This window comes from Arabidopsis lyrata (genome assembly GCF_000004255.2).
Source record: "Arabidopsis lyrata subsp. lyrata unplaced genomic scaffold ARALYscaffold_3, whole genome shotgun sequence".
Classification (NCBI taxonomy): Eukaryota; Viridiplantae; Streptophyta; class Magnoliopsida; order Brassicales; family Brassicaceae; genus Arabidopsis; species Arabidopsis lyrata.
Genome location: NW_003302553.1, coordinates 18,135,460 through 18,162,979, shown reverse-complemented (window position 1 = coordinate 18,162,979; position 27,520 = coordinate 18,135,460). Strand labels below are relative to the sequence as shown.

Sequence of the window (27,520 nt, the reverse complement as noted above, 5' to 3'; positions counted from 1 at the left end):
AGAAAGTTAAAGGATCAAGAGGTTCCCATTAAAGAACCATCTCGAACCGAACAGTCACTTACAGGTGATGTAGAGGTTCAGGAGACAATTGAAGATCCTGACATTCCTTCCGAACCCGAACCAAGGAAGTTTATACTCAAGGATAATACTTCCGCTAATGATTGGGGGGCTGACTGGAGGGTACCCATCAAAAATTTCATTCTTAATAGAGAACTACCATCTGACAAATGGCAAGCTCGCAAATTAAGAATCATCAGCGCTAAGTATTGTATAATTAAAGAGTCAATGTACAAGCGAGGCGTTAGTGATCCTTATCTTTTATGTATTTTCGGACCCGAAATTGAAATAGTGACAAGCGAGGTCCACGAAGGGCTTTGCGGTAGTCATTCTTCGGGGCGAGCAATGGCTTTCAAAATCAAACGATTAGGATATTTCTGGCCAACTATGATTTCAGACTGCATTGATTACGCCAAACGGTGTAAAAAGTGTCAGATGCACGCTCCTCTTATTCACCAGCCATCTGAAATTCTATCACATATATCCGCTCCATACCCTTTCATGAGGTGGTCGATGGATATAATCGGTCCGATGCATCGTTCAACACGAGGCATCCAATACTTATTAGTTCTAACGGACTATTTTTCCAAATGGGTTGAAGCTGAAGCTTATATAAGCATACAAGATTCCGTAGTAAAGACATTCTTGTGGAAACACATTATTTGTCGCTATGGAGTTCCCTACGAAATAGTAACGGACAATGGTCCTCAATTCATTTCAAATGATTTTGAAGATTTTTGTTCCGCTTGGGGAATAAAACTTAGCTACTCAACGCCGAGGTATCCTCAAGGAAATGGACAAGCGGAAGTCTCCAATAAAACCATTCTCAGCAATCTTAAAAAACGCTTGAGCGCTCGAAAAGGTGGATGGTATTACGAGCTGCAACCTGTGTTGTGGGCTTACCGAACAACCCCGAGGCGGGCAACGGGGAAAACTCCATTCTCACTAGTTTATGGGATGGAAGCCGTAGTCCCGGCCGAGCTAAATGTCCCAGGTTTGCGCCGAAGCGAAGCTCCACTTAACGAAGAGTCGAATTCTAAATTATTAGAAGACGTTCTCGATACAATCGATGAAAGGCGAGACCAATCCCTTATTCGACTTTAGAATTATCAACAGTTGACCGCTCGATACTATAACTCAATGTTGAAAAACAGACCTTTAAATGTAGGAGACTTTGTTTTAAGGCGAGTGTTCGATAATACAAAAGAAGAAGGAGCTGGAAAACTCGGTATTAACTGGGAAGGCCCTTATCAAATCGCTGAAAAAATCCAAAACGGTGTATACCGTTTACAAGACCTTGATGGAAATCCCGTTCAAAGGCCTTGGAACATAATCAACTTGAAAAAGTTCTATTGCTAAAGCAAACACATTCGAACTACGATTTGGCTTGATCCCATTCTGGGTACGTAGGCAGCTCGCTAATCACGAGTCCAGCTATAACATAAAAATAAAAATATTTTTCCAGTCATGGAATCCTGTTTTTATAAATTCGATATTCGAGCATGAATATAAAGATACGTTGCGAACAATGTATAAATAAATATTTCTTGCTAAGCTAAGACCGGATCTAGAAGGGTCTTGAATTACGGAACAACTCCGCTCCTTGACCAGCGAAGTCAACGATGCTCATAATGCAACCTGGCATGTTTCCGTACTCCTGACGTCCTAGTTCGATCCAATCGGAAGGATGGGCTTCGAGGCGATGAAGCTCGCGAGATATATCGAGGCGACGCTTCTCTAGATTATCCGTTTCCTAATCTTTTTCTTCTCATCTTCGAGCTCATCATGCCGAGTGATAAGCTGAAGAAAATAAAATGCTACGTTTAGCAATAATAAAAAGAAGTTAATCACTAGGATGGAAAATACCTTATTGATAAACTCCTCAGCCTTAACACGATCTTGAGGCAACAATCTCTCGATTAGAACGATCGGAACCTGAATGCTAGTTCCCTTCTTCAATATTTGTGAATCTTTTGGTTCGCCGGACTCTCCTGCTCTTATAAGCTCGATGTCCGACGTCCTCGAAGGATCAACACTCATCACTTTGAACAAGTCTGAAGGATTCCCTGATGAGTTACCTCCCTTGAACATTTTTGTAGAATTGTTGTTGAAATTCAATGACAGACTACACCCACTTTATAATCGAAAAATTATTCGATTGCATTTAAGAGGATTAATTGACGATTTCCCAAATCTGAAATTACGACTTCCATGGAAAATGTAATTGAGTTAATTACTAATTATATTCCCTAGATTAAACGCAATAAATAAGATTTGAATAAATCGGCGAATTTAGAGCGAAAGGGGAAAGCGTTTGATCAAAAGTCTTCGCCCGATAATGACTCCAGCGAGGTGGAAGATCCCGAACAGCTTTCCGAGGATAGCCCCTCGTCAGAAGATAAATCAAAAGGGCCGGAGAAGTCATCAACAATTCTCGTCTCCGGTTCCTCTTTTTCTTCAGTTCTTAACATCGGAAGTCTCCGGAACTCTGAGGAACATGAAACGAAATAGGACCCATCACTGGTCGCCAAGGATAAACGATGAAATTTATCCAGTATGCGGAGGAATCTTCGGAGGCAAGTAGGCATTATGGCTACGATGTCTAGACCATTCCTCTCCCATTCGTGCGGCTTAGATTCCAAGCGAAGGATCTCTCTTTCCATCCTCTTTATGCGCTCATCAAGAGCACGGCGCCTCCTTCCGATTCTTTGTCTCTTATCACATAAAGCTTTGTGTCTCCCGACGATCTGTTTGAACGAACATTTCGTCAAATGACCAAAAGAAAAGAAGTTATAGTTTTATGAGAAGACTAAGAGTTAGAAAAGGAACCTTTTCCAGGAAGTCGTAACATTTGACCCTTTCCTTCCCTGTTCGGAAATGAAAAAACGTTGGGTGAATAACTCCCTTTGGAGAGAATCCGTCTTCGGACTCAAACAATGGGTTCCCACTTGAAGTTGTTATTCTTGAGCTTGATCTGAAAGAAGACAGCGGCATCTTTTCAAGTTTTTTCTTATAATGAACTATGGTCATCTTTCGGAATCCCTTTTAAAAGAGATGGTTCAGATTTCTAGAAAAAATTATATATTGTTGGCCTGTTGGAGCAGGCTTCAGATCCAATTAAAACGCGGCCCAGCGATTCCGAAGCCATCATGGGCAACGATCGAAATCATTGCCTGGTCGTATTTATGACAAAATTCTCATGAATTATAAATCTTATCCCTCGATATAAAAAGAAAACTTAAGCCGAGCTCCATCCTCGCCTTCGAGAGACCGAGGAAAAATACTTATTAAGATTTTTTCTTTAAAAAAGGCAAGTGAGCCTGATCAGCTCATCTCTCACAATTCATAAAACCTCTTTGGCAGGCTAGGACTTGCAAACCTAGAATCGTGTCCAAACGTTTTTGCTAAAAAAAAAAAATAATAATAATCATATGCCAGAGCATGTACATGGTTGTGTTCGGTCACACTAGTTGAACAAAATATTTCCGTCAAACGGAACAATCCTCATGGACTCAACAAAACAATTCTTTAAAAAAAATACGTTCATACACCTCTGGAGAACCCTCATGTGGCCGAGAACCTTCACCTACCTCAAATTGAGATGAGGAATCTCCAAATACCAAAGAAAATTGTTTCAGATCGAGAGTAGGACGGGAAGCCGAGGATAGCTCGGACTCAACCATAGCGAGTTCGGCAGCAACTTCGCTCCTCTCGTTCTCAAACGAAACTCTCCCAGCCTCTAGTTCCTTAATCAGGACTAGATTGCTCTTCAGTTCGGCTCGATCTGTTAGAAGTTTAGTCCAGACCTCTTCGTCCTTGATGAACTTCGTGACAGATTGAATAAGTTGCCTACCGAATCCCCTCATCTCTTCTCGAGCATTATGTTCGGCCTCAGCGATATCGCGAGCCTTGTTCCTAGTTAAAAGCTCGATCTCTTGATTTGCTTCTTCGAACAAAGCCGTATTCTCCTCTAGCTCAGCCTCCAAGCGAAGAGTTTTAGACCTCGTAGAATCTCTTTCAGCATTCGCAATTCTGATGCGTTGCACGTTAGCTGCCAGAGTCTTCTTCATATTTTCAAAAGATGACTTGAGTGCTTTTTCCCGCTCAAGTCGCTCGGATTGGTTGGCTAATCTGAGGTCGTCAACCTCCTTCTTAGCCTTTGCGGTCTCTCTCTTCGCTTGATGAAGAAGGTTCTCATAATGGAAGATCATTCCATTAGTCTCCATTAATAGCGAGCCCCGCTTTATGAATGCGTTGAAGGGTGAAGGAATTCCAATTTGTTTCACCCTCAGAAACGATTCGAAAGAAGGACAATAAGTCAACGGTTGGGCGGGGGATCGTCTGGTTCCCTGAAACAAAGTATTGGGTTAATAATTCTATCTCTTTAACATAATACAGTGGAAATTAGTAAAGGTTGGTTTTTTAACCAAGTTTAGCCGACCAATTGGCAAGAAGAAGACCGGAAAGACCTTGAACGTAATGGGGATTGACTCGGAAAAAGAACCAGTATTTCCTCCAAGGCCCATCATTCGAGGGCATTCCGTCGATCAGGTTACGGTCAAGGATAGGGTTTATAGAAAAAATACCCGCTGCTGCGGATTCACGGGCTCGAAATAGCCCTAAGAGTTCGCTGGTAGAGAGGGAAAACCCTGCTTCTGCCGAAACAATCAGGGTGCTCAGAACGTATCGAAGAAAGTTGGGAGCCATTTGGGGAAAGGCAATCCCTAGGTGGAGGAGATATAAAAGAAGAACTTCCGGTACGGGAAAAAACAAACCACAACCTTTGAAATAGACTTCGTACGCACAACAGTAACCCTCTCGCACCACTTCCAGAGACTCGTTGGGTCTAGGAAGAGAGAATTCAATTTCCTGGGGGATGTTACAAAGGCGGCGAAGAGCGCCAAGGGAAGTAGAGGTCGACTGAGATCTGAAATGCGTACCAAATTTGTCTCCCCTTTGGATGAAGACTTCATCCCCTCTGGGAACAGGGATTCCTTGACTATCATCTTCATTGTCCGAAACATAGACGGCTGGAGAAGACATCTTTTAATAAGAGGTTTCTCTTTTTCTGGTTTGGTAAAAGCTTTAGGGGTAAAAGTACGCTGCTGTAAAAGCCGTCATTCCATTTAACCTTATTTAGCGGAAAACCGCCTCGAGAATATTGGGAAGTGGGACAGTTTTCCCCGTGGTATTAATATAAAATTAAGAAATTAATGATGACGGTTATCAGGGAAATCAAATCAGCTGATTATCCGAGATCAGCGTAATAGCGAAAAACATGGAGTAATTCCGGAATGTTAAAGATCTCGAGTCATTAATTACAGTTTACTTAAGTCTTCCAAGCCGAGCACTCAGCTCGCAAGACTTGTAGGGCTAAATGTTGGGGTCGGATCCCACACATCTTCGATAGGATCCACTTGGATCTGTCCACGTCATTATTACATAATAATCCTCTTGGATTTCTAGATGTTTCATTGCGAGAATCGAGCTCGACCTGTCGGAAGTTCGATTCAGTTTATTAAAGAGCTCGATCTTTACCAGTACGGAGTTCGCTCTTATTCAACATATAGTTCGCATAAAAAAAGGGCGAAGCGAGGAGAATATTGCTCGAGGTTCGCGGCAGCGTCAAGACGCAGGAGTTCGGAGTCAACAAGAAAGGGTTCGGAAAATCCACGCGAAGCCCAAGATAGTTCAAATTCAAGCCGTTTCGGTCAAATTGTAACCTACATGATTAATGCGGATCAATGCAATTATGAGCAGTAAATGACCGCATTGATCATGTTTTCTCTATAAAAACAACCTCAAACGCGTGTGTTTGAGGAGAGAACAACTTTTTCCTCTTACGATCAAGCAATACAACATACAATTTCTTTTACAATTTTGCAAGACTTTTTACTATTTTATTCTTTCCAAGTTCTTTCGCTTTATTTAGTTTCTTGGTTACTTCCCTTTTCAATTCCATATTTTCATTTGTTGATTTTAGAGTTTTTCTCCACAAAAATACTTAAAGACAATCGAGTGTGAATCCTACATCCACATTCTTAGAGATTCTTCTTTTTTTCTTTGGACGTCCCAGTTTAACTCACCTAAAAAAATGAAAGAAGAAAGAGTTAAAGCATTTATGATTATACTTCTCCAGAATACAACAGATCATATATGAGACACACACACAAAAAAATGAGGGAACAAAGAGATAAAACATTTCTGATTATCCCTATCAGACATCAAACATATCTAAGGCCATCTAAAAGTGAAAATGATGAAGAAGCTACATTTCACACATATATTCCTTCAAAATCTGTTCTCTCATTCTCTTCTTCATCCAAGTCAACATCCATGTCAATATATATTGGCTGGTAATGGACTAATGTTTGCAATTCCATCTTGAAAATCTCTCTCACTGAATTTTCTTGAAGGACCTCTCATAGCAACATACCAACTTGATGACTATCGTCTTCCCTTGAGTAAAAAACTTGCCTTGCTTGAGAGGCTAATATGTATGGATCCCTTGAAAAACTAACTTGACTATGATTCAGGTTAACAAGTGTGAAACCATCTTCTTCTTTTACTCCATTACCCTTCACTGCCCATTGACACCGAAATAAAGGAACATAAAACACATTATAGTCCAGCAAGATAATATCAGTTACTCTCCAGTAGTAAGATACCAAATCCACCACTTGTGAAGTGTCCTTAGCACTAGACCTACAAACTGCTGTGGCCTCATAAAAGACACCACTATTCTGACTTTTCCTATCTACTAAACTTGTGTGAAACCGCTGTCCATTGATTATATAACCTGTATATGACCGTGCATAACTACGTGGACCAAATTCCAACCATTTAAGTGTTTCTTCATGTCTGTTTGAATCAAGAGGTATCTAGCAATATGAAAGAAAACAGGTCAGATATTCAGATAAACTAATACTAGCCTGTGCTTTTAGCCAAGAGGCAAAATTCTGATTATGCATACTCCATAATGTTGATGCATCACGTCTACATCTTCCATTTGTGTCTTGTAGATGTTGCAGATGTTCACTTGTAAGTCAAAAGGAAAATAAGAAGGAATCAGTTCTAAGTAAAATCATATATAGAAATGAAAAAATAAATTAGATAGAAAAATGTGGAACTTACTCGACATAAGGATCAACCACAGCCATATTTTGGATGACAGCCATATGAACTATTTTCTTCTCCATTTCAGTGAGAGAAATTAACTTCCCTGCAGATATAGGACGCCCCTCAAGAATAGAGTTATTCTTATAGTCAGTGTTCCTATCTACCTTCTATTGAACATTTGTCGTCTTCTTCAAAAATTCATCACAAAACTGGATGCATTCTTCAGCAAGATAGCACTCAGCGATGCACCCCTCTGGTCTTGCAGTGTTTATGACAAAGTCTTTAAGTACTTTCATATACCTCTCGAACGGATACATCCATCTAAAATGAACCGGTCCACCTAGTCTAGCTTCCCTTCCTAAATGTACCGTCAAATGTACCATGATATCAAAGAAAATCGGAGGGAAAAACCTTTCAAACATGCAGAGAGTTTCAACAACCTCAGCTTCCAATGTCAAATTTGCTCCCTATCAATTACTTGCTGACACAAGTGGTTGAAGAATGAGCATAAGCGTACAATTGCTACCCTAGGACCTTTAGGTAACAAACCTCTTAGTGTAATGGGAAGAAGCTGTTGTATTAGCACATGATAATCATGTGATTTCAGCCCTGTGATCTTACAGTCTTGCATTGATACGCCTCTTGATATATTTGAGCAGTATCTATCTAGGCCTTTGAAGTCAAAAAGTCGCCAACAAAAAATCTTCTTTTCTGTCTTGGATAAAGACCACATTGCTGCAGGTAGGTAAGTCATTTTTCCCTTGGTTTTAGGGTGCAATTCCTCCCTAATTCCAAGCTCCTCCAGATCTTTACGAGCATTAAGATCATCCTTAGATTTCCCACAATGCAACAATGTCGATACAATGCTCGCAACCACATTTCTCTCCACATGCATTACATCTAGGTTATGTCTCACAGGGAGTTCCTAATCAAAACACATATGAACAAAACAAATGTCAAACAAAGCTTATTGAGGAAATCTAAAAAAAGTAACTTGAAGGAAAAACAGAACACACCTCCCAATAACGTAGGTTGAAAAAGATGGACCTTTTCTTCCATCTAGAAAAGTCATCCTCGTCGACTTCTACTTCTTCCTCTTCTTCTTCCTCTGACTCACTAGATAAATCCGCACTATCAGCATCCAATCCAGTAGACTCCGTCCTTTTCTTCTTACTTGCAGTTTATTTCAGATATCCAAAGTTGTTTTTGAAATTTTTCAGGTTTACAGAAATTTCCCGACCACTTAATATTCTGCCTTTTCTTCTATGTTCAGCTTTTCCATCAAACCATGACTTATTTCCCCTATAACTATGTGTTACTGGAAGACCCTTTCTATGACACATGTAGACATGTTTTCTACTGAACTTCAACCACATACTTTCTGTATTTTTCCCACATAAAGGACAGCCCATTTTGCCCTTTACTTTGCAGTCTGCAAGATTCTCATACGCTGGAAAATCGCTAATCGTCCAAAGCAGCATTGCCTTAAGAGTAAAAGTGGATTTACTATAGGCGTCATATGTCAACTCCCCATTGTCCCACATATGGCATAGATCCTCTATGAGTGGTTCTAAGTAGATATCAATACTATTACCCAGCTGTTGTGGACCAGGAATTAACAATGTAAGCATGATGTTCTCCTTCTTCATGCATAAGTCAGGTGGCAGATTGTAGTTTACTAACAAAACAGGCCAACAAGAATACTTTGTATTCTTCATGTTGAATGGATTAAATCCATCTGTTGAGAGTCCAAGCCTCAGGTTCCTTTCTTCAGCTGCGAATGAAGGGTAGTTGTGATTCATTTGGTCCCATGTGTCTGAATCCACAGGGTGACGGAGTTTTCCATCGTTGCTCTTGTTTTTGGAATGCCATCTTAAATTCTTAGCCATTTCCTCAGACCTATACATTCTTTTCAGCCGTGGAATTATCGGAAAATACCTTAATACTTTCTGTGGGACTCCTTTCTTTAATTCACCAGTGTGCATATTAGTCTTCCATCTTGATGCCTTGTATTTAGGACAGTTCTCTAGCTTCTTGTACTTCTTTCTGAATAGGCAGCAATCATTGACACGTGCATGAATCTTCTGGTACCCCATATCAAAGGATTTCAAAAATTTCTTCACCTCGTACAGTGATGTGTGCAGCACATTATCAGTTGGTAGCATCTCCGGCAGTGTCTCTAAGAGATCATTGAACCTTTTGTCAGACCATCCATTCTTGGTCTTAAGTCTGAATAATGATACAATAGCAGACATCTTGCTATGATTAAGACAACTTGGATATAGTGGTGTTTCAGCATCTGCAAGCTTTGCTAGGAACTCATCTTCTTCTTTGTCCAAACCCTCTGCAATCTCACACAGGTCGACTTTGGAAGCAAACTCTTCATCCAAAAATTCAGCAGCTTGATATAACCCAACAATCTCATCATTCCACTGACTTTTATTGCTTTCACCTCCAGCCACTGGATTCAGTTCTCCATGATGATACCAATCATACCGCATCTTGTAAGCCTCGTCCATTCCCCTTGTTACAAGATGATCAACTACAACACTGTCTGTGTGACGATCTATGTTACGACAATCAATGCAAAGACATACAATCATATCAACATCTCCCATCGCCGCAGCCACAACCCCTACAAAATTTGTAGCCCCTCTCTCATAAGCAGGATCAACTCTTCATTGAAGATGAAGAGTTAAAGGGGAAAAAAAATAGAAACTCTCAAATTTCCCTAATAAAACTAGCATATAAAATAAAAAAATCTTACCTGCAATGGTGCACCCAATCTTTGTCCACCATTATATAATGTAACCGTAATTTAAACCTTAAGTGATATAAGAACTAGTTCAGATTTATATAACTCATTCTCAGACCAGATCAAAGCATATGTAAAACACAAATCACCATATTTAAAACCAATTAAAAAAGTGAAATAAATATTACCAAAGATAAGCTGCAAATTCTCATTACTTCACACAGCAACAATTGCAAAACAGAATTAGAGAATGAGTATATCAAGTTTCACGTGTTTGGTTATAGTAGCATATTTAAAAAAAAATGAAACTGAAAACAAGAAACATGGTAATCAATCAAACTCATATACTATAAATAAAAAACATGGTACTAACTTGTCCTCATATATACTAGCATACCCAACAAAACATCAAGAGTAATGTACTAAAATCAAGAAACATTGTAATCAATTCAAGAAGATGGTACTAACCTGTCATGTGATAAGAGCAAATGATAAGCTTCAAAGTCTCATTATTTCACTCAGCAACACTTGCAAAAAAAAAAAATTAGAATGAGTAAAAGGTTATTCAATAAAGTGAATAACTGAAAGTTTGAGTAAACAAAAAAACTTAAACAATAAGACAATAACAACAAGATTCAAACAACAGATAAAGCTAGAATACTGAACTTTAAACCTGATAAATTAGCCTAATCAAACAAAAGTGATAAACAAAATCTCAGTAAAAAACAAATTTGGAAAAACGAAAGATACTCGTGTAAGAAGCAATGCTCAGTTTCTGTTTCCTTTTCAAAGTACTAACAAATTCAGACTTTTCATACAAATACTCGTGAAATGACCAAACACATAAAATACATACTCGTGTAAGGACCAAACACAGAAAAATAGATACAATGCAATGCTCAGTTTCTGTTTCCTTTTCAAAGTACTAAAGAATTCAGACTTGTCATACAAATTGAGCTTAGGTTTTTATCAGGTTTTGGTTTAACACAAGCTAGTTAGACTCCATCAAAGCAAAAACAGATTATTAAGGTATTGAATTGACAATCAAGAGAATATATATGATCTGACGCGTTCATACAAGCTTCTACTCAATTTATAACAAAAAGAAGATCCAAATTTCAGAGCAATATTGTTCACCTACGCCTAAATCAAACCACAAAAGCATTTATATGAAGAAATTGCTATGAATTCGCAAATAACAGAGGCATGCAAAAGAAGAAACGCAATCAAAACAACCAAACTACCTAGAACATCAGATTATTCACAAAAACGAATAAAAATTAACCAAAAAGCAACCTAGAACAAACCTAGAACAAATCTAGAGTAACGAAAAAGAAGAACAATCAACTGAGTAAAGGAGTTAGACGGAATTAGTGCCGCCGGCAGGTTCAGACACTTGGGTAACCTTCAGCGACGGCGACGGAGGGTTTAATTGGTGGTTGGAAGAGTCGATTCGACAGTGACAAAGAGTTAGGTCTGAGAGAGTTAGGGTCTTTCGAGAAAGAGGGGAAAATGAGTTGAAAGGCTAAAAGTCGAAATATTTGCCTAAGTGTTTGGCGGAATTAGGGAATTTGGGTTCCCGCTTATTGAAACTATATCTTAGCGTTTATGCAATGCTATTATATATTAACTGAAATTACATTTCATCTTCAATAGCAGTTTGGTAACCGTGCTATTACCTAATGCTATTAATGTGTACTTTTTTTGTAGTGAATTTTTCAATTATTTGCAAAGCCCAACTATTTAACGTTTCTATATGTTGCTAGTAAAGACTGAGGACATCTTCTCTACAATGTTTTGATATCGATATTTAGCTATGACAATCATCTTCGATTAACCCGGGAGAAACAAATCCCAAAAATTTCCTCCTTCACGGAGAGATTATTACCATCGCAAACTTCCTCTTTTATGGAGAGATCATTTCCACAAACATCCTCCTTTATTGAGAGATCCTTTTAAATCTTTTACTTATTTGTGAAGTAAATCTGCCAAAGTCTTTTAGTTGTTCCTTGGTTTACGACAACGACACATGAGGCTAAGATCTTTTATCCAACGTCACATGATCTTTTGATAGTGACTAACGCTAAATTTTCCGAAATGTTTGCGGAAGTATCTTTGACACATCATGATCTCGTTTGTGGCATGTTGGGAACTTGGGATGTAGTAGCTTCTATCTCCGAGCTTTTATGGATCTATCAACGAAACTTATTGCTTCTCCAAGCTATCTTTCTACTTTTGTTGTTAGTTTGTTTGTCAATCTTTTTGTACCCAACTATTTGGTTGATGAGGTTGTATGTTTTTTCTTTTTTTTGGGATTGAATGAATGAATCATGTATGTTTGCACAAAGAAATAAGAGAAAAAGGCTCTGCTAAGTGAAAGAGAAAGACTCCTTTTGAGGGAGAAGATCTTTAAACCCAAAAAGATCATTTACCACAAACGTTTGCTGCAAAAAAAATTAGAAAGTTTTGACTGCTTTCTCTTCTCTCCAGCACTCTCGGACTGATCATCCAATCCATCTTGCTGCGACAAAGCAAGCTTAGGAATTCCTTTTTAGAATGGCTCCAGTGGCTACATTTATGTTAAGTCTGGTCGCTCGGGCCCAGTCTAAATAATTGGGGGTTTGGCTCCAGGCTTCAACTCGAAAAACGTTTAATTTGGTGTCTTTTAAGAGTCTGACTGGTTTAAACGCAGCGGTTGCGGTTGCGGTTGCGGGAGTTTGCGGAAGCGGACGGTTGCGGCTTCAAGCGTTACCAAGCATTTTGAACGACTGGTTTAACGTTTGAAAATTGATGCATTTGCGGAAGTTGTATGACTGATAAACCAGCGGGTGCGGTAGCAGTTAAATTAAAAAATAACCAAGATAAATAAAAAATATTAATAAAAAAATAAATTAAAATACCAATATATCATTATGATAATATTAAAAAAATTAAACATGCTTAATAATTAAAACCATAAATAAAATACTAAATAATTATTTAAAAATAAAGAAATTTTAATACAAGATTATAAGTATAGGAGAGTTATAAGTAAGCGTTGTTTTTTTTTTTAATCCAACCGCTACCGTCCGCAACCGCAAACGCTTGTGAAAAAGAGTTTTTTAAGCGGTATAGAGCGGTTTCTATGATTGGTATCAACCGTTAACAACCGCAATCGACCGCTAGGCGGGTACTAGCGGGAGAACCAATCTAAGCCCTAACTCTTAGAAACCACCCCAAACCACGTCGCTCCGCTCCCTTCTTACCCCGACCACTCACAAGTCACAACCTCCGCCTTGAGATGAGAGCCGCCGCCTCCGCCTCCGCCACCGCCACCTTGAGTCTTCGGCATTTCCGCAGCTTCCCTAGTAGTGTCCCATCTCTTCTCTTCTCCTCCTCCTCCTCCTCCTTACCTCTTCACTCTCCCCGTCTCTGCGTCTTCCTCCGCCGCAACTTCCGCCCTCGCCAACTCTTCCTTAACCGCCCCCTCGCCGCAAGCTTCAGTTCTTCTTCATCAGGTTACACTCTCATCATCTCCAATTTTAGCCGAAATTATCAAACATTTGCTTATACGAGTAGTAGTAATTTGTAGGTGCTACGTCTGATTCGACCTACGACGTGATTGTGGTTGGTGCGGGACATGCTGGATGCGAAGCGGCTTTAGCCTCTGCTCGATTAGGAGCTAGTACTCTGCTTCTCACATTAAACCTCGATCGAATAGCTTGGCAGGTTCGGATTTAGTCATAATTGGTTACATACTTGTTAGAATTGTGGTATATGAGTGTGACATGTTGTTACGTGAAGCCATGTAATCCAGCAGTTGGTGGACCAGCAAAATCACAATTAGTACATGAAGTTGATGCACTTGGTGGTGATATTGGGAAAGTTGCTGACAGGTAATTGCTTTCAATTTCTTATCTCAATGAAACTCTTGGCTTATGCAATGATTGTGGGGCTAATTCGTTTGAAATATATGTGTTTTACCTTGTCATAGCTGTGGGAATTAGCCTCAGAGGATTGTTTTCATCAAAAGAATTTGTTTGACCTGTATAATAGCATGATGAATCAGAGTTTTGAGAAGGAAAACAAAATGGGCGTTTATAACTTTTGCTTCTTCGTCGCTGTGGCTAACCGATTTATGATATGGGTTCAAATTTTTACCGCTGATGTTATATCTTAACAGTGCAGATGCTATTTACAGAAGCGTATTTTAAATGTCTCAAGGGGTCCTGCTGTAAGATCGTTACGTGCTCAGACTGACAAAAGGGAATATGCTATGGAGATGAAAAAGATAGTGGACAGGTCAGCTGAAGTTTAATTCTTGCTTACATATCTTTTTTTGGGGTTACAATTTTGAACTTTGTGCAATATAATTCTCAAGCCGGTGTAAGATGCTAAAAATTCAAATTTACTCATTACAAGTTATGGCAACAATACAATCTTGAATTACAAGGTGTATATGGTCCTTGTTAACAATTGTTTATGATTTCTCCTATTCTGGCTAACAACTGTAATGTTTCCTTCTTATGCCAGCACTCAAAATCTCTGTATTAGAGAGGCAATGGTAACAGATATCATAGTTGGGAAGAATGACAACGTGGAAGGCGTGGCCACCTTTTTCGGGATGAACTTTTATGCACCTTCTGTTATTCTCACCACTGGAACCTTTATGAGTGGGAAGATTTGGGTCGGTAAAAAGTCTATGCCAGCTGGAAGAGCTGGTGAGTCAGCTTCACAAGGATTAACAGAGAATTTGCAGAAACTTGGATTTGAAACTGATCGCTTAAAGACGGGTACTCCAGCGCGTGTGGATCGCCGGACTATAGACTTTTCCAATTTGGAGGCTCAACATGGAGACGAAGAGGTATCACTATACAATTATAAAGTAGCCTATTCATGATCAATAATGCATGGTTACATGGGTTAAAACATCTCAGTCAGCGAGTAGCCAGTTAGGCAGCACGCAAAAGTCTTTTACACTTTCTTGATCAGATCAGTTTGACCAAATTTATTGGCGCTTTATAAATAAATTTCTCACCAATGGAATTCATTTCTTTCTCTGGTTTCTAACCACAGGGATTCATGAACCTTTTGTATTTGAAGATGCTGAACATTTTTTTTCTTTTCTCAGGTCAGCTGGTTTAGTTTCGACCCAGATTTTCATATTGAGAGAGAGCAAATGTGCTGCTACCTAACTCGCACGACAAAGATTACACACCAACTGATCAGGGATAATTTGCATGAGACCCCAACTTATGGTGGATGGGTTGAAGCAAAAGGTCCTAGGTACTGCCCTTCCATCGAAGATAAGGTAAATTCTTTTCCCTCTTTTGCTTTGTATTATCTCTTTCTTGGACCAAGGGGAAGTTACATCCGACATGGTTCATCTACCTTTCATATTCTTGAGCTGATTGTTCTTGATACACTTGGTAATGTTTGTACCACATACTAGAATCAAATTGTGAGCAGGACCATGGAAACCCAAATTTGCTAGACAAAAGTAATTCTCAGACTGGTTCCCGCGTCAACATGCAAACATATATTGATAAGTCTTTACAAGGAGACAAGAGTTCAGCTGCTACATAATGTTTAGAAAATTAGTTAGAGTCTAGAAAGAAGCATGAGTAAAAATAGGGGATGGAACAAATCAGTGGGGCTGTTGAGTGTTTTGGTTGGTTTTGAGGCCTTTTGGAGGGCATTGGAAGAATTTACGTTCTGTAGAACAAACCCTTTTGGTTCCTTAAATTTTTATTCTTGGTTCAGTAAGTGTAAGTCATTTCTCAAAGAGTAATAAAGCAGTAAACGTTTCTAAATTGGTCTCAGTTTAATGATATTTCTTTGTTTCTACCTTGAATGATGTCACATAAGCAAATTTATTATGCTGATTTCCTGTATAGTCCAGAAGGTCCCTTCTATGCTCTAGTGTTGACGGTGATTCTTGTAATTTCTTAAAGCAATCTTGCATTTGCTGTTTCTACAGTTGGCACAAAGAATATATTGAACCATCTCTCTCTTAAACTGTTTTTGATGAACTTTAGAAAATCTTATATGAATTTACCAGTCTTAAAATCTTATTTGGTTTCAGATTGTTAGGTTCAAAGACAAAGAGTCCCATCAAATATTCCTGGAACCGGAGGGCCGAGATGTTCCTGAGATTTATGTGCAGGTTGATGCATAACTTAGTTATGATTTCTTTATATGTTATCTTCTTCGGTAGTGGAAAAGTGTGAAGCCTAAGGATGGTAAAGAAATTTAGTTTGTCGTCTATGTTAATATCTAAACCATATGCTTGTCCAGGAATTTTCTTTATGTATAGTTAGAGCAAGCCTGAAGTTTGTTACTGCTCAGTAGTTTAATGTGAGGGTTTGTAAGTCGAGTTTTCAAGACTAGAGAAAATATATCTTAGCTTATTTGCTAATTATCAAGTCTTTCAAGGCGTGGTATATATCTTCTATTGAGTGTTTTGTTAGAGTGTAATGTCTTTGGTAGCACTAGCATTCTCATGGATTGGTAATTTGGTATTCATAGGGATTTTCAACTGGTCTGCCAGAGAATCTCCAGTTGCCACTTCTAAGAAGCTTGCCAGGACTTGAAAATTGCTCCATGCTTAGGCCTGCCTATGCTGTTGAGTATGATTATTTGCCAGCTCATCAGTGTTCTAGGTCCCTTATGACAAAGAAAATTGAAGGTCTTTTCTTCTCTGGTCAGATCAACGGCACTACTGGTTATGAAGAGGCTGCTGCACAGGTGACTGATCTGTACGAGATTTTAATTTCCTTAATTATGGACCTTTATTCATGATAATAGGTTTACTCGGATGATATGGAAATAAAAAATATTACTAATACTAGAATGAATACTGCTGTTTAGATTTTGTACACATAGTGATACCATTCTCTGTTATTTATTTCAAATTTAGGGTATTATATCTGGAATCAATGCTGCCAGACATGCAGACGGTAAGAAACACGTTGTTCTTGAGAGGGAAAGCAGTTATATAGGTACGTTGATTGACGATTTAGTAACAAAAGACCTCAGAGAGCCATACCGCATGCTAACAAGGTAAGTTCCATTTCGTTCTCTTGTTCATTATCCTAATTCTCCTGCAGTCTTTTATATTTTCATGATCAATCCTCCAATCTACTTTCTGAAATATGGTTAGGCTAGAGATATGAATCAGAAATTGTTATATTAGGAGGCTTTTATTAGAACCTGACATTTGTGTAGAAAGAAAACATATTTTCTTTTTAACTTTCCCCTTGTATGTGGTACCCATCTAAGTCCGTCTGATGGGTAATAAGTTCATTACCAAGTTTTATGTGTTAAATAAGCGTTTGTCTGGTGGAACTGAAGAAAGAAGTAATATTGGAGTAAAAATTGACTTTTTAACTTTTCTTGATGCGGCTATATGGCCATGACTTGTTTAACTTCTTTTTTTTTTCTGTCCACATGAACTATTTTGTGCATGTACCTATAGCCTATTACCACTAAAGTTCCTGATCACTACTTATGTGTGTGTTTAATAACGCGGAATAGTCAAATGTGTTTTTCTTCTCAATGACAGCCGTTCAGAACATCGGCTTCTTCTTCGATTCGATAATGCGGATAGTCGACTCACGCCTCTGGGGCGTGAACTTGGATTGATAGATGATAGACGATGGAAGTTATACCAAGAGAAGCAAGCAAGGATTTCAGAAGAGAAGAAGAGACTGAAAACTGTCAAAATTTCAGGTTGTCTCCCTATTCTATTCATCCCACAAGCAATGTTTATTTTGAGAACGAACTTATACTGTTGGTCCTCGCATTCATTTAAACATGGGATAGTCTGTGGGATGAGGGTATTTACGCCCAAGAAATTTGATAAACTCCCTGATTCTTTTAGCCCATAGAGCTCTCTGTCTCTCTTCGAGCAAAAATTTTAAGGCTTGGCATAACTGGCTTAGGTGCAATGCATAAGCTGATGAGTGTATTGCTTGCAGTTGCAGTAGGTGATTTGGCTTCTGAAGTTTCTAGTGTGTCTTCTCAGCCTGTCAAAGTATCAGCAACACTAGAGAGTCTACTAAAGAAACCCCATATCCACTACAAGCTTCTTGAGAAGCATGGCTTTGGAAATGAAACATTATCTAGAATGGAGAAAGACTGTGTAGAGATCGATATAAAATATGAAGGTTTCATTGTGCGCCAGCAAAACCAGCTGCAGCAGGTATTTTGTGTTAGCTTCATTGCTCCATTTAATACTACTTGCTTACTCGGATATATGGACACGGAATTAAAAGTTAAATCCTTGCTAGATGGCCCACCAGCAACATAGACGACTTCCAGATGATTTGGATTACTATTCGATGACAACTCTATCCCATGAAGGGCGTGAAAAACTTTCAAAGGTGTGTTCAAGTAGTTTTGAGTCGAATCAAAGTGATGTATTTGTAGTTTTATCTTCTTATGTTGTGGAAAAATTATAAATTCAGGTGAGACCAGAGACAATCGGGCAGGCAAGCAGAGTGGGCGGAGTCAGTCCTGCCGACATAACAGCTCTGCTCATAACACTTGAATCAAACCGAAGAAGAACTCAAGATGTGAAGAGAGGGAAAATATTGGAACATGCGTTGGCAGAATCCAATCCACAGTGGGTAGAAGATAGAGAGCATATGGTTAATGAGTGATTAAGAAGTCTTACAGTGTAGCGTCAACTCTCCAAGATTGTAAACCTTGGTAATGATTTTGCTCGACCGACATTTCTCTTGAATGGCAAAAAAGTGGCTGTTCTTGCCAAAATACAAGTCACCCAAACAAAAGAGAAATACTTTCTTGTGTGTAACCACATCGCTCTTATTTTTTTATGTTTCTTTCTGTTCATACGCTTCAAACTCCTCAACATTATCAACTTCCTTACAAAAAAAACCATTGGCTGTTATTTTGTATCTCTTTAGCTAGTCTCCTACCTCTTATGATACGAACAACTCCATCTAAGACAAGAGACTGCTTACGTGGAGTGGAAGTTTAGGTTTTTCGGTGTTCTCGTTGAAACACGCGGCCATTGTTGAAGGGGCTGGCTTACCCAATCCATACTTTGTCTCACGTAAAATGGATTAGCGTCCTTTCTTGTCGCAATTGCTTACTTTTTCGACTATTTTGTACCTCTCTCGATTAAAGACAGTCGGGACGACAAGTTTGAAATCTTAATCTCGTTGAATTAGTTTTTTAAAGTCTGAAGGACCCGGTTACTTAGCAGTGGCCCTTCCTTATGATTATGTCTTGACGCTGACTCCTTGCTTAGAAAAAGAAAAAATCAGTTTTAGGGATTTTTTTTGGACTTGTGAAGATGAGTTTCTTCCGTGTTCTAAAGGCTTCCTGTTCCGGTTCTCCTCTTACGTAGAGCTGTGCGACAACGGCCGCTGCTTCATTTTCGGCTGGTGCTAAGAATTTTGTCTTCTTGAAGAGGGTCAGTGCAACATTGGCTTCTCTGGTGTCACTTGGGCTCGAGATCTATTTTGCTGCTTGGATGACAGCCGCCAAGGCTGCTCTATTTGTGGCCGGAGACCCCCAGTGGGAAGCCTCAAGGCAGGTGAAAAAGATAGAGAAGACGGTGTACAATATACCGCCGTATATATGGCATATGGTGGGATGGACAGTGGAAGTGGAAGAGACGTTAAATCAGCTAGATCAGATGGAGGATGGTTCCACATGTCAACAATTTCTTCACCAAAGAGAGACACTTACAAGTCAGAAATTTGGACTCAATAATCTCCCTCGCAAATCCATTAGACTCAGAAACATGTTTGGAGACCTCAATTTATCCTCTACCCTCTTGACCACTTGCTTGCATTTTGCAATGGCTGAGGATAATAAACGATCATCGAAAGACCAGTCTTTTCTTGTAATAACCTTAACAAGGCGATGCAAAACAATGATTCTGTCTGAAAAATCCTTCCAAGTGGTCTTGATCAACTGAAACTGAACCGAGTTGGCACCATCATGATACACTGCATTCTTGGGTTTGATATCTTTCGAGTAAACGTGATAAATAACACGAAGCAGCGTTTCTGACACGGGATCCCAGTGCGGTATTATACATCTCCATAGCTTATAGCAGAACCATAACAAAGTGCGAATGTCATCACAGAGCAAGAACATTAACCCGCAGATTCAATACGGTTTTTAATCTTCATTTTATTATTTTTTAACATCACCAATGTTAAACATATCGAATTAGTGTAACTTACTTAAGATTGTATAAAGCAAAAATTGTCATGCGGTATACCGTTACTTAATGACAGTTGTAAACTATAAAAATAAATATCTTTAAAAAATTTAAATCATACAATTTGCAAACTTTTATATATAATACATAATTATAAAATTTTAAAAATCATAAATTTTAGAAAACAAATCGTCCCGCTGTATACTACGGGTCAATCCCTACTTGTTTGTAATTTTTGATGTGATCATATACGTTTTTAGTTGGTATTAGATTTTACCCGCGGTACACCGCATGACGATTTATTTACTAAAAGTAGTAATAGTTAAAATATAATGATTCCGTCTCATATATAAAATTTGCAAATAGTATCATTTTATAAGAAATTTATATTTTTATAGTTTATAATTATTATTAATTAGCGGTATACCACAAGATAATTTTGTTTTATACAATCTTATTTTATAGTTTCATTTTATAGGGTGCAGTCTTTTTACAAGGAGAAGGGTAAAAGAATTCAGTCAGAAGAAGACGGCTCTCTCCTCAGGAATGGCTCTTCTGAACTCTAATTAATTTCGGATGACAAAAAAAAAAAAAAAAAGACGGCTCTCGGACCATCACAGCTTCAAATATTCGCCACGAGACTGCATCCTATACCACGAGATTATAAACTTTTTATTGCTTCAAATATATCAATTATAATATTTCCGGTAAAATGAAACAGTTGAACTAAAAACCGAATTAACCTATATACAAACTTTTAAATTTGGATTTGGATTCATTTTGATCTTATTTATAACATGACTATGAATCTTTGTTCAAATATTTTAGCCGATGTGGGACGTTGAACACACAATTTTCATTAATTGTGTAATATATGTCCGTTTTAAAAATTTCGAATCACAATATATGCAGAAAAAAAATTGAGATTTTTTTTTTAACTTTATGTATTATATGATGAATCAAAACAGTTAAAACATAATTAAACAAAGATGAAATGACAATCATAAATTTAAATTAGAACCAAATCTTCTAAATATTTTTATTATTAAATATAGAAACGTAATTAGTGGACACGGTCTAATTTTGGTAATATTTGTATCCGATTTTTAGGTAAACATCCAGTAGAAGAGTTGGATTACATATAACCTGATCCAAACAAGTTTTTATGAAGTAAATTTTGTATCGGGATGGATACCAACAATCTCGGATAAATTTTTAATCCACCCGGTACAAAATATACTTCAAAAATACTAGTATAGATGTGTGACCATGCAACATATTTTTTTTACTCTCAAATAATCATATCCTAATTCATATAGTTTTAACATTTTGTGGTCTTCAAATTCAAAGTTCAACCCTAACACTAAGGGGGTGTTATTCAATCATGGAGTTAAAGTTAATTCTTTAAGGTTTAGATTTGCTTTCTGATATTGTTTTTAAGAATCTGTTTGGGTGGATTTCAAAATCTCTGTAGTATATCTTGGATTTTAATTCTAATAATTTACTCATAAAATTCCAAAGAGGTTTCATTTCAAAATGATTTAATATACAAAGATTTTACAAGTATTTTAGTTTTGAATAACACTGGATTTTAATGAAGTATTTTAAATCTTAGTTGAATAACACCAAACTATTAAAATCTAATGAAGTATAAGATCCAATAACACTAGATTTAAAGTTAGATTTAGAATTATTAGTTGAATAACACAATATTAGTGTTGGATTTTTTTTTTTTGTCACAAGTGTGTTAAATTTTATTGAAGCCAACACGGAGCCATTACAAAAGTTAACACCAAACAGCAAAGCCAAGAAGGGAAAAATTAAATCTATCACTTAAACCCCGTCCCAGGAACCTTTACACTTAACGCGCGACCCGGCGGAGCCATGAGTGCAATCCAGTCCCGAACTTCCCGAACTTTTAACTCGGAGTCACCGAGCATGCTTTATGAAGCAAACATAACAAACATTAAATATAAACTAACAAAAAGCCCAAACCAAGCCCAATTAGGAAAAACTGATCGAGAAGAGTAGAGGAGGTTGACATCCAGCGTAGAAAACACGCGTCGATAAAGGACCAAAGCACATGACACGTGTGAAGAAGAAGAACTGTTGTTCGCCGTTCATCGCCGGCTGTTTTTCCGACTTCATGGAGCTCCTAACCACACCAGAAATTTCAATTCAACAGGTTCATATCAGGACTCCAAGAAGGAACTTCATTTTCAATAATCTACAATCTTCTCATCGAAATACAAAAGGCTCAAATCTGGAAAGTAAAGTATAAAACCGATCCGATAGCATTAGAAAAGAAAAGCCCCAAATCAACTCAGTTACTTAGAACATCAATACCAAACAACCATCAATGAAACTTCAATCCGTAACTCAAATCCTCTCTTAAAAGATGAAACATATAGGCTTGAATAAGGGATTAAGCCCTTTAAAGAAAGGAGGACCAGAGAATTACACAAACGATGGAGGAGATATAGACATAAGCAATCAACAAGAAAAAGGTAATTTAAAATCCTAATAATCGGACTCTAAACGGAACCTAAATCCGGCCAAGAAACCGGAGAGAAACCCAGGCCAAAGACGCCGGGAAAAAGCCCGACGAGACAAGAAAGAGAGTATCTTGCTCTCGGGAGATAAGCCAGCCAACGCCGCTAAAAGTAGCTGGTCGATGTCGGAAGCTAAGCCAGCCAACGCCGCCACAAGTGACAGACGATGCCAGAAGATGAGCCAGCCAACGCCGCTGAGGGAGCCAGCGATGCCGGATGATGAGCCGACCAAACGCCGCTGATAAAGCCGGTCGTTGTCGGAAAGTAAACTCTGAACCTGCTTTTTCTCTCTAAAAGATGTAGAGAGAGAAGAGAGAGAAAGAGGTTCTTCCTTAGTAAAATCCATCATTGAATAACACCACTAAGTAAAATATCCCATGCCTACACTAAAAAAAGAATAAGTAGCAGTCCATAATTCCATACAGTATATAAAGCATCATTAACGGGAGTATGTTAGGTAGATCTTAGGAAAATCTTAGGAATAAAAGTGATTAAATTTATTGAATTTTCTCCCTTAACACTAAGCAATGTTCCTTAACTAAGAGGCTTTTATTCACCTAAGAGACGTACACGTGTCAAGCTTTTATTCTACTCCTTTCCCTCTCTCTCTTCTCCTCCCCTCTCTCTCTCTTTTTCACGCGAACCATGGAGGCTTTCGATTTTTAATTTGGTCTGTTTGGAAGGAGAAGTCTGTTGATTCTCTTCCAGAGACTTCCGGAATATTGATTCCGCCGTTGAGTAATCGGAGCTGATTAGGTTTGATTTTGTTATGGAGATTTTGATTGCGCTTGTGAACAAGATTCAGAGAGCCTGTACGGCTCTGGGAGATTACGGCGAGGGAAGCTCCCTCCCAACTCTGTGGGACTCATTGCCGTCGTCGGTGGTCACGTCTGGGCTTTTGACAGCCCAACTGCATCATACTAGCTATTTCCCCTGCAAATCAGGATCTTGCTACATCTGATGCCATTAAGATCTCTCGTGAAGTTGATCCAAAAGGTGCCAAATTCTTCCTTCCTTATATGTTTGATATAGTTGCTTTTCTGAATTTACTTTGTTCTTTCTTTTGTGAGATATAATTCACTGTGATGACATAGTAATTATGGTTTTATTTCTATGGAGCATTGTATCTATGATTGAGTTGTGGAAGTTGTGGAAGTTTCTATTCTTGTAATTAGCTGTGGAAGTTGTTTAAACTAAAATGATGTTATCCAATGACTAGGAATAAGACTCAGTTTATGTTTGATTTTGGTTGCAGGTTCTGTTTGGCTGCGAATGTGATTATAGGTTACTCTTGCTGGATTTAGGAATGGCAAGTTTTCGACATTGGTGGCTACAAATGTTGCTGCTCGTGGTCTAGATATCAATGATGTGCAGTTAATTATTCAGGTTAGTCAACACCTATGAACTTTAATCATTCTGGTTTAATGCCTCGTTGGTTTGTTAGAACCAAATTTTATAGTTTTTTTTGTCAAATTGAATCTCTGTTTGAATGTGAGTTTTGTGTTAAAGCTTGAATCTTTTTGTCAATTGTCTTTATGTGTCTCAAAAACCTCACATGGTTTTGTGTTGAAGCTCAATGGAGGAATTTCAGTCATCTATAGATATGGAGTCCCATAGGAGTTCACCAGAGAATGACCTTTTATCGTCTGTAGCTTTGTCAGGTCCTTTATTTCGGAGCACAATCTATCATCTGAAAGTACCAGGGTCTTCAATTACGTCTCTGGGACCAGAATATACACTTCAAAACAAGTCATATAGCCTATATAGTGATAAAAGACAATGTAGAAGCTTGACTGAAACTACAGTATATGAGAAAAAAATTGGCTTCTACACCTTTTATTTGAAGGTGGACCCTTCTTGGCCTCTCTGCATGTACGAGTTACGTGGAAGGTGCAATAATGATGAATGTTCTTGGCAACATTTCAAGGATTTCTCTGATGACAGTTTGCAAAAAAGAAACAGCATGCAAGAGACATGTTTAGTGAAAGTGATAGATATCAAAGCTTGTATGAGTTTGGTTGTATGAATGTTTGTATTGGAAAATATTGTTTTGCAAAAATTTGAAATTTTTTTCTTAAGAACCAACCATTGGAGAACATTTTTGTTAAGATATTCTCTTTGTATCTTAGCTTTCAAAAAGCAAAATTTTAATTTTAAATAATGTTAAGAGCAAAAGTTAAGAGTCCATCAATAAATAGAGAAACCCGAAACCAAAACCATAGTCATCAACCAAAACACTTTTTATGTATATATATAATTGAGCAAATATGTATATTGAGCAAAATCACCCTATTATTATTAATCTCTCTTTTCTCCAAACACTTTTTTTTTTTTTTTCTCTCCGAGACCTCTCTCCTCTCTCGCAGCCGACGATCCCATCCAAAACCAAAACTTGCTCACCGGTGATCGTCTTGCCTTTACCTCGTCGACCTCTCCGTTTTTCTGTTGAATTCGATTTCGAAGGATTAGATTATCGAGATTCTCATAAGCGTGCTTGATTTTCAAATCAAGTGTGTTTATGAAGAACAAGCTTTAGAAGATTGTGGCTGTTGTCGACTGCAAGAGAGAGCGCTTACTTTAATTGCTTGCTTCATGTGACAAGGTGGCTCTCTTTAGGAACGGCAAAATGCTGCTACTTTTCAGAGTCCACCTTAGGCAAATCTCACCTCTCACCCAACTCCGCCGCCGTATCTCCACCATCTCTTCCGCCGGATTCACTCTCAATCTCCCAAAACTCGAACATTCCTCCGACGCCGAACTAATCTCCCAAATGCTAATAACAAATCACAACCCATTCCACTTCATGGAATCATCTCTCCAACTCAACGGCATCTCCCTCACTCCCAACCTCATCCACCAAACCCTCCTCCGTCTCCGTCACAATTCCAAAATTGCCCTCTCCTTCTTCCAATATTTACGCTCCTTACCCTCCCCTTCAACCCCAACACCAACCTCCTTCAATCTCATCATCGATATCCTCGGCCGTGTTCGTCAATTCGACGTTGTTAGACAACTCATCGTCGAAATGGATCACACTTCTCCGGAGACGTTTCTAATCCTCGTTAAACGGTTAATCGCCGCCGGGCTTACCCGTCAAGCAGTTCGTGCTTTCGACGATGCGCCTTGTTTTCTCGAGAATCGTCGTTTCGGGTTAGTCGAATTCGGGTTTTTGCTCGATACTCTTTGTAAATACGGTTACACGAAGATGGCTGTTGGTGTTTTTAATGAACGCAAGGAAGAGTTTGGGTGTGATGAGAAGGTTTATACTATTTTGATTGCTGGTTGGTGTAAACTTAGGAGGATTGATATGGCGCAGAAGTTTTTGGTAGAGATGATTGAATCCGGGATTGAACCGAATGTCGTTACGTATAATGTTTTGCTTAACGGGATTTGTCGGACGGCGAGTTTGCATCCGGAAGAAAGGTTTGAGAGGAATGTGAGGAATGCAGAGAAGGTGTTCGATGAAATGCGTCAGAGAGGGATTGAGCCTGATGTTACGAGTTTTTCGATTGTGCTTCATATGTATAGTCGAGCTCATAAAGCTGAGTTGACGTTGGATAAGTTGAAACTGATGAAAGCAAAAGGGATTAGCCCGACGATTGAAACATATACTTCGGTTGTTAAATGTTTGTGTTCTTGTGGGAGATTGGAGGAAGCAGAAGAGTTGCTTGAAACAATGGTGGAAACTGGGATAAGCCCGTCTTCTGCGACGTACAACTGTTTTTTTAAGGAATATAAAGGAAGGAAAGATGCTAATGGCGCGATGAATCTATATAGGAAGATGAAGAATGGACTGTGTAAACCAAGTACGCAGACATATAATGTTTTGTTAGGAACGTTTATTAATTTGGGGAAGATGGAGACAGTGAAAGAGATATGGGATGATCTTAAAGCAAGTGAAACGGGTCCGGATTTAGACTCGTATACTTCGTTGGTTCATGGGTTGTGTAGTAAGGAGAAATGGAAGGAAGCTTGTGGGTACTTTGTGGAGATGATAGAGAAGGGTTTCTTGCCACAAAAGCTAACTTTTGAGACATTGTATAAAGGTTTAATACAGTCTAATAAGATGAGGACTTGGAGGAGGTTGAAGAAGAAACTTGACGAGGAATCTATAACCTTTGGGTCTGAGTTTCAGAGATATCCTTTTGAGCCTTACAAGAGATGAGAGTTAGTAAAGTTGTTGATGAAGCAAACTGGCAAATTTCCTGTCTAATTTAAGGCATGGAGTCAAATTTTATTTAGTCTCTCCTTTTTTTTTTGTTCTTTTATAAAGTAATAACACATGTAAAATTTGTGGTCAGATTAGGTCAAAAGTTTTAGTGCTTTATACTTAATAGGAATAAGAATCTACTAAATATATTATGGTCGCAAATGTTTTCATTATATACTTAAGACTACAGTAAAACCTCTATAAATTAATACTCGATAAATTAATAACTTCTACAAATTAATAAATTCTTCCGGTCCCAAGTTGGGACCAGTGTAAAAAGTGATACAAATCGATAAATTAATAAGATAATAATTTTTTTAAAAATCCTATGTAAACATATGGTCCCATCAATATCATAAATTAATAATTGTATAAATATGTCAACTATATATATATATATATATATATATATATATATATATATATATATATATATATATTATGTAAGAAACTTCAATGAAATATAATTCTGTTATTATTATTATTATTTTTTAAATTCGCATTAGTTCTTGTTTGAATTTAATTCTAATATCTTTCCTAAATTTCGTGGATTTTTTTGGCGGGAAAAGTTTGATGGAATTTTATTTTTCCGGGAAATATTGAAAAAAAATTTTGGCGGGAAAATTTCGAAAACAAATTTTTGGAGG

At 38.1% G+C, this 27,520-nt stretch overlaps 2 protein-coding genes and 1 long non-coding RNA gene across 3 annotated transcripts; all 3 read left to right on the top strand.

Moving 5' to 3' along the window:
• Nucleotides 1-13,149: 13,149 nt before the first annotated feature.
• On the top strand, nt 13,150-18,824 carry LOC9321941 (tRNA uridine 5-carboxymethylaminomethyl modification enzyme MnmG). Its single transcript, XM_021032267.1, has 13 exons — nt 13,150-13,428; nt 13,503-13,639; nt 13,715-13,806; nt 14,099-14,212; nt 14,444-14,774; nt 15,042-15,221; nt 15,996-16,076; nt 16,439-16,657; nt 16,830-16,972; nt 17,475-17,641; nt 17,890-18,113; nt 18,202-18,294; nt 18,379-18,824. The coding sequence occupies exons 1-13, from the start codon at nt 13,212-13,214 to the stop codon at nt 18,571-18,573; spliced, it is 2,193 nt and encodes a 730-aa protein (XP_020887926.1). The 5' UTR covers nt 13,150-13,211; the 3' UTR covers nt 18,574-18,824.
• A 4,736-nt stretch (nt 18,825-23,560) lies between these two features.
• LOC9321939 lies at nt 23,561-24,838 on the top strand. Its single transcript, XR_002333060.1, has 3 exons — nt 23,561-23,659; nt 23,919-24,049; nt 24,236-24,838. It is a non-coding gene; the product is annotated as an uncharacterized LOC9321939 (long non-coding RNA).
• Nucleotides 24,839-24,976: 138 nt separating this feature from the next.
• LOC110230485 (pentatricopeptide repeat-containing protein At2g13420, mitochondrial) lies at nt 24,977-26,988 on the top strand. Its single transcript, XM_021033663.1, has one exon. The coding sequence runs from the start codon at nt 25,290-25,292 to the stop codon at nt 26,826-26,828; it is 1,539 nt and encodes a 512-aa protein (XP_020889322.1). The 5' UTR covers nt 24,977-25,289; the 3' UTR covers nt 26,829-26,988.
• Nucleotides 26,989-27,520: the final 532 nt, after the last annotated feature.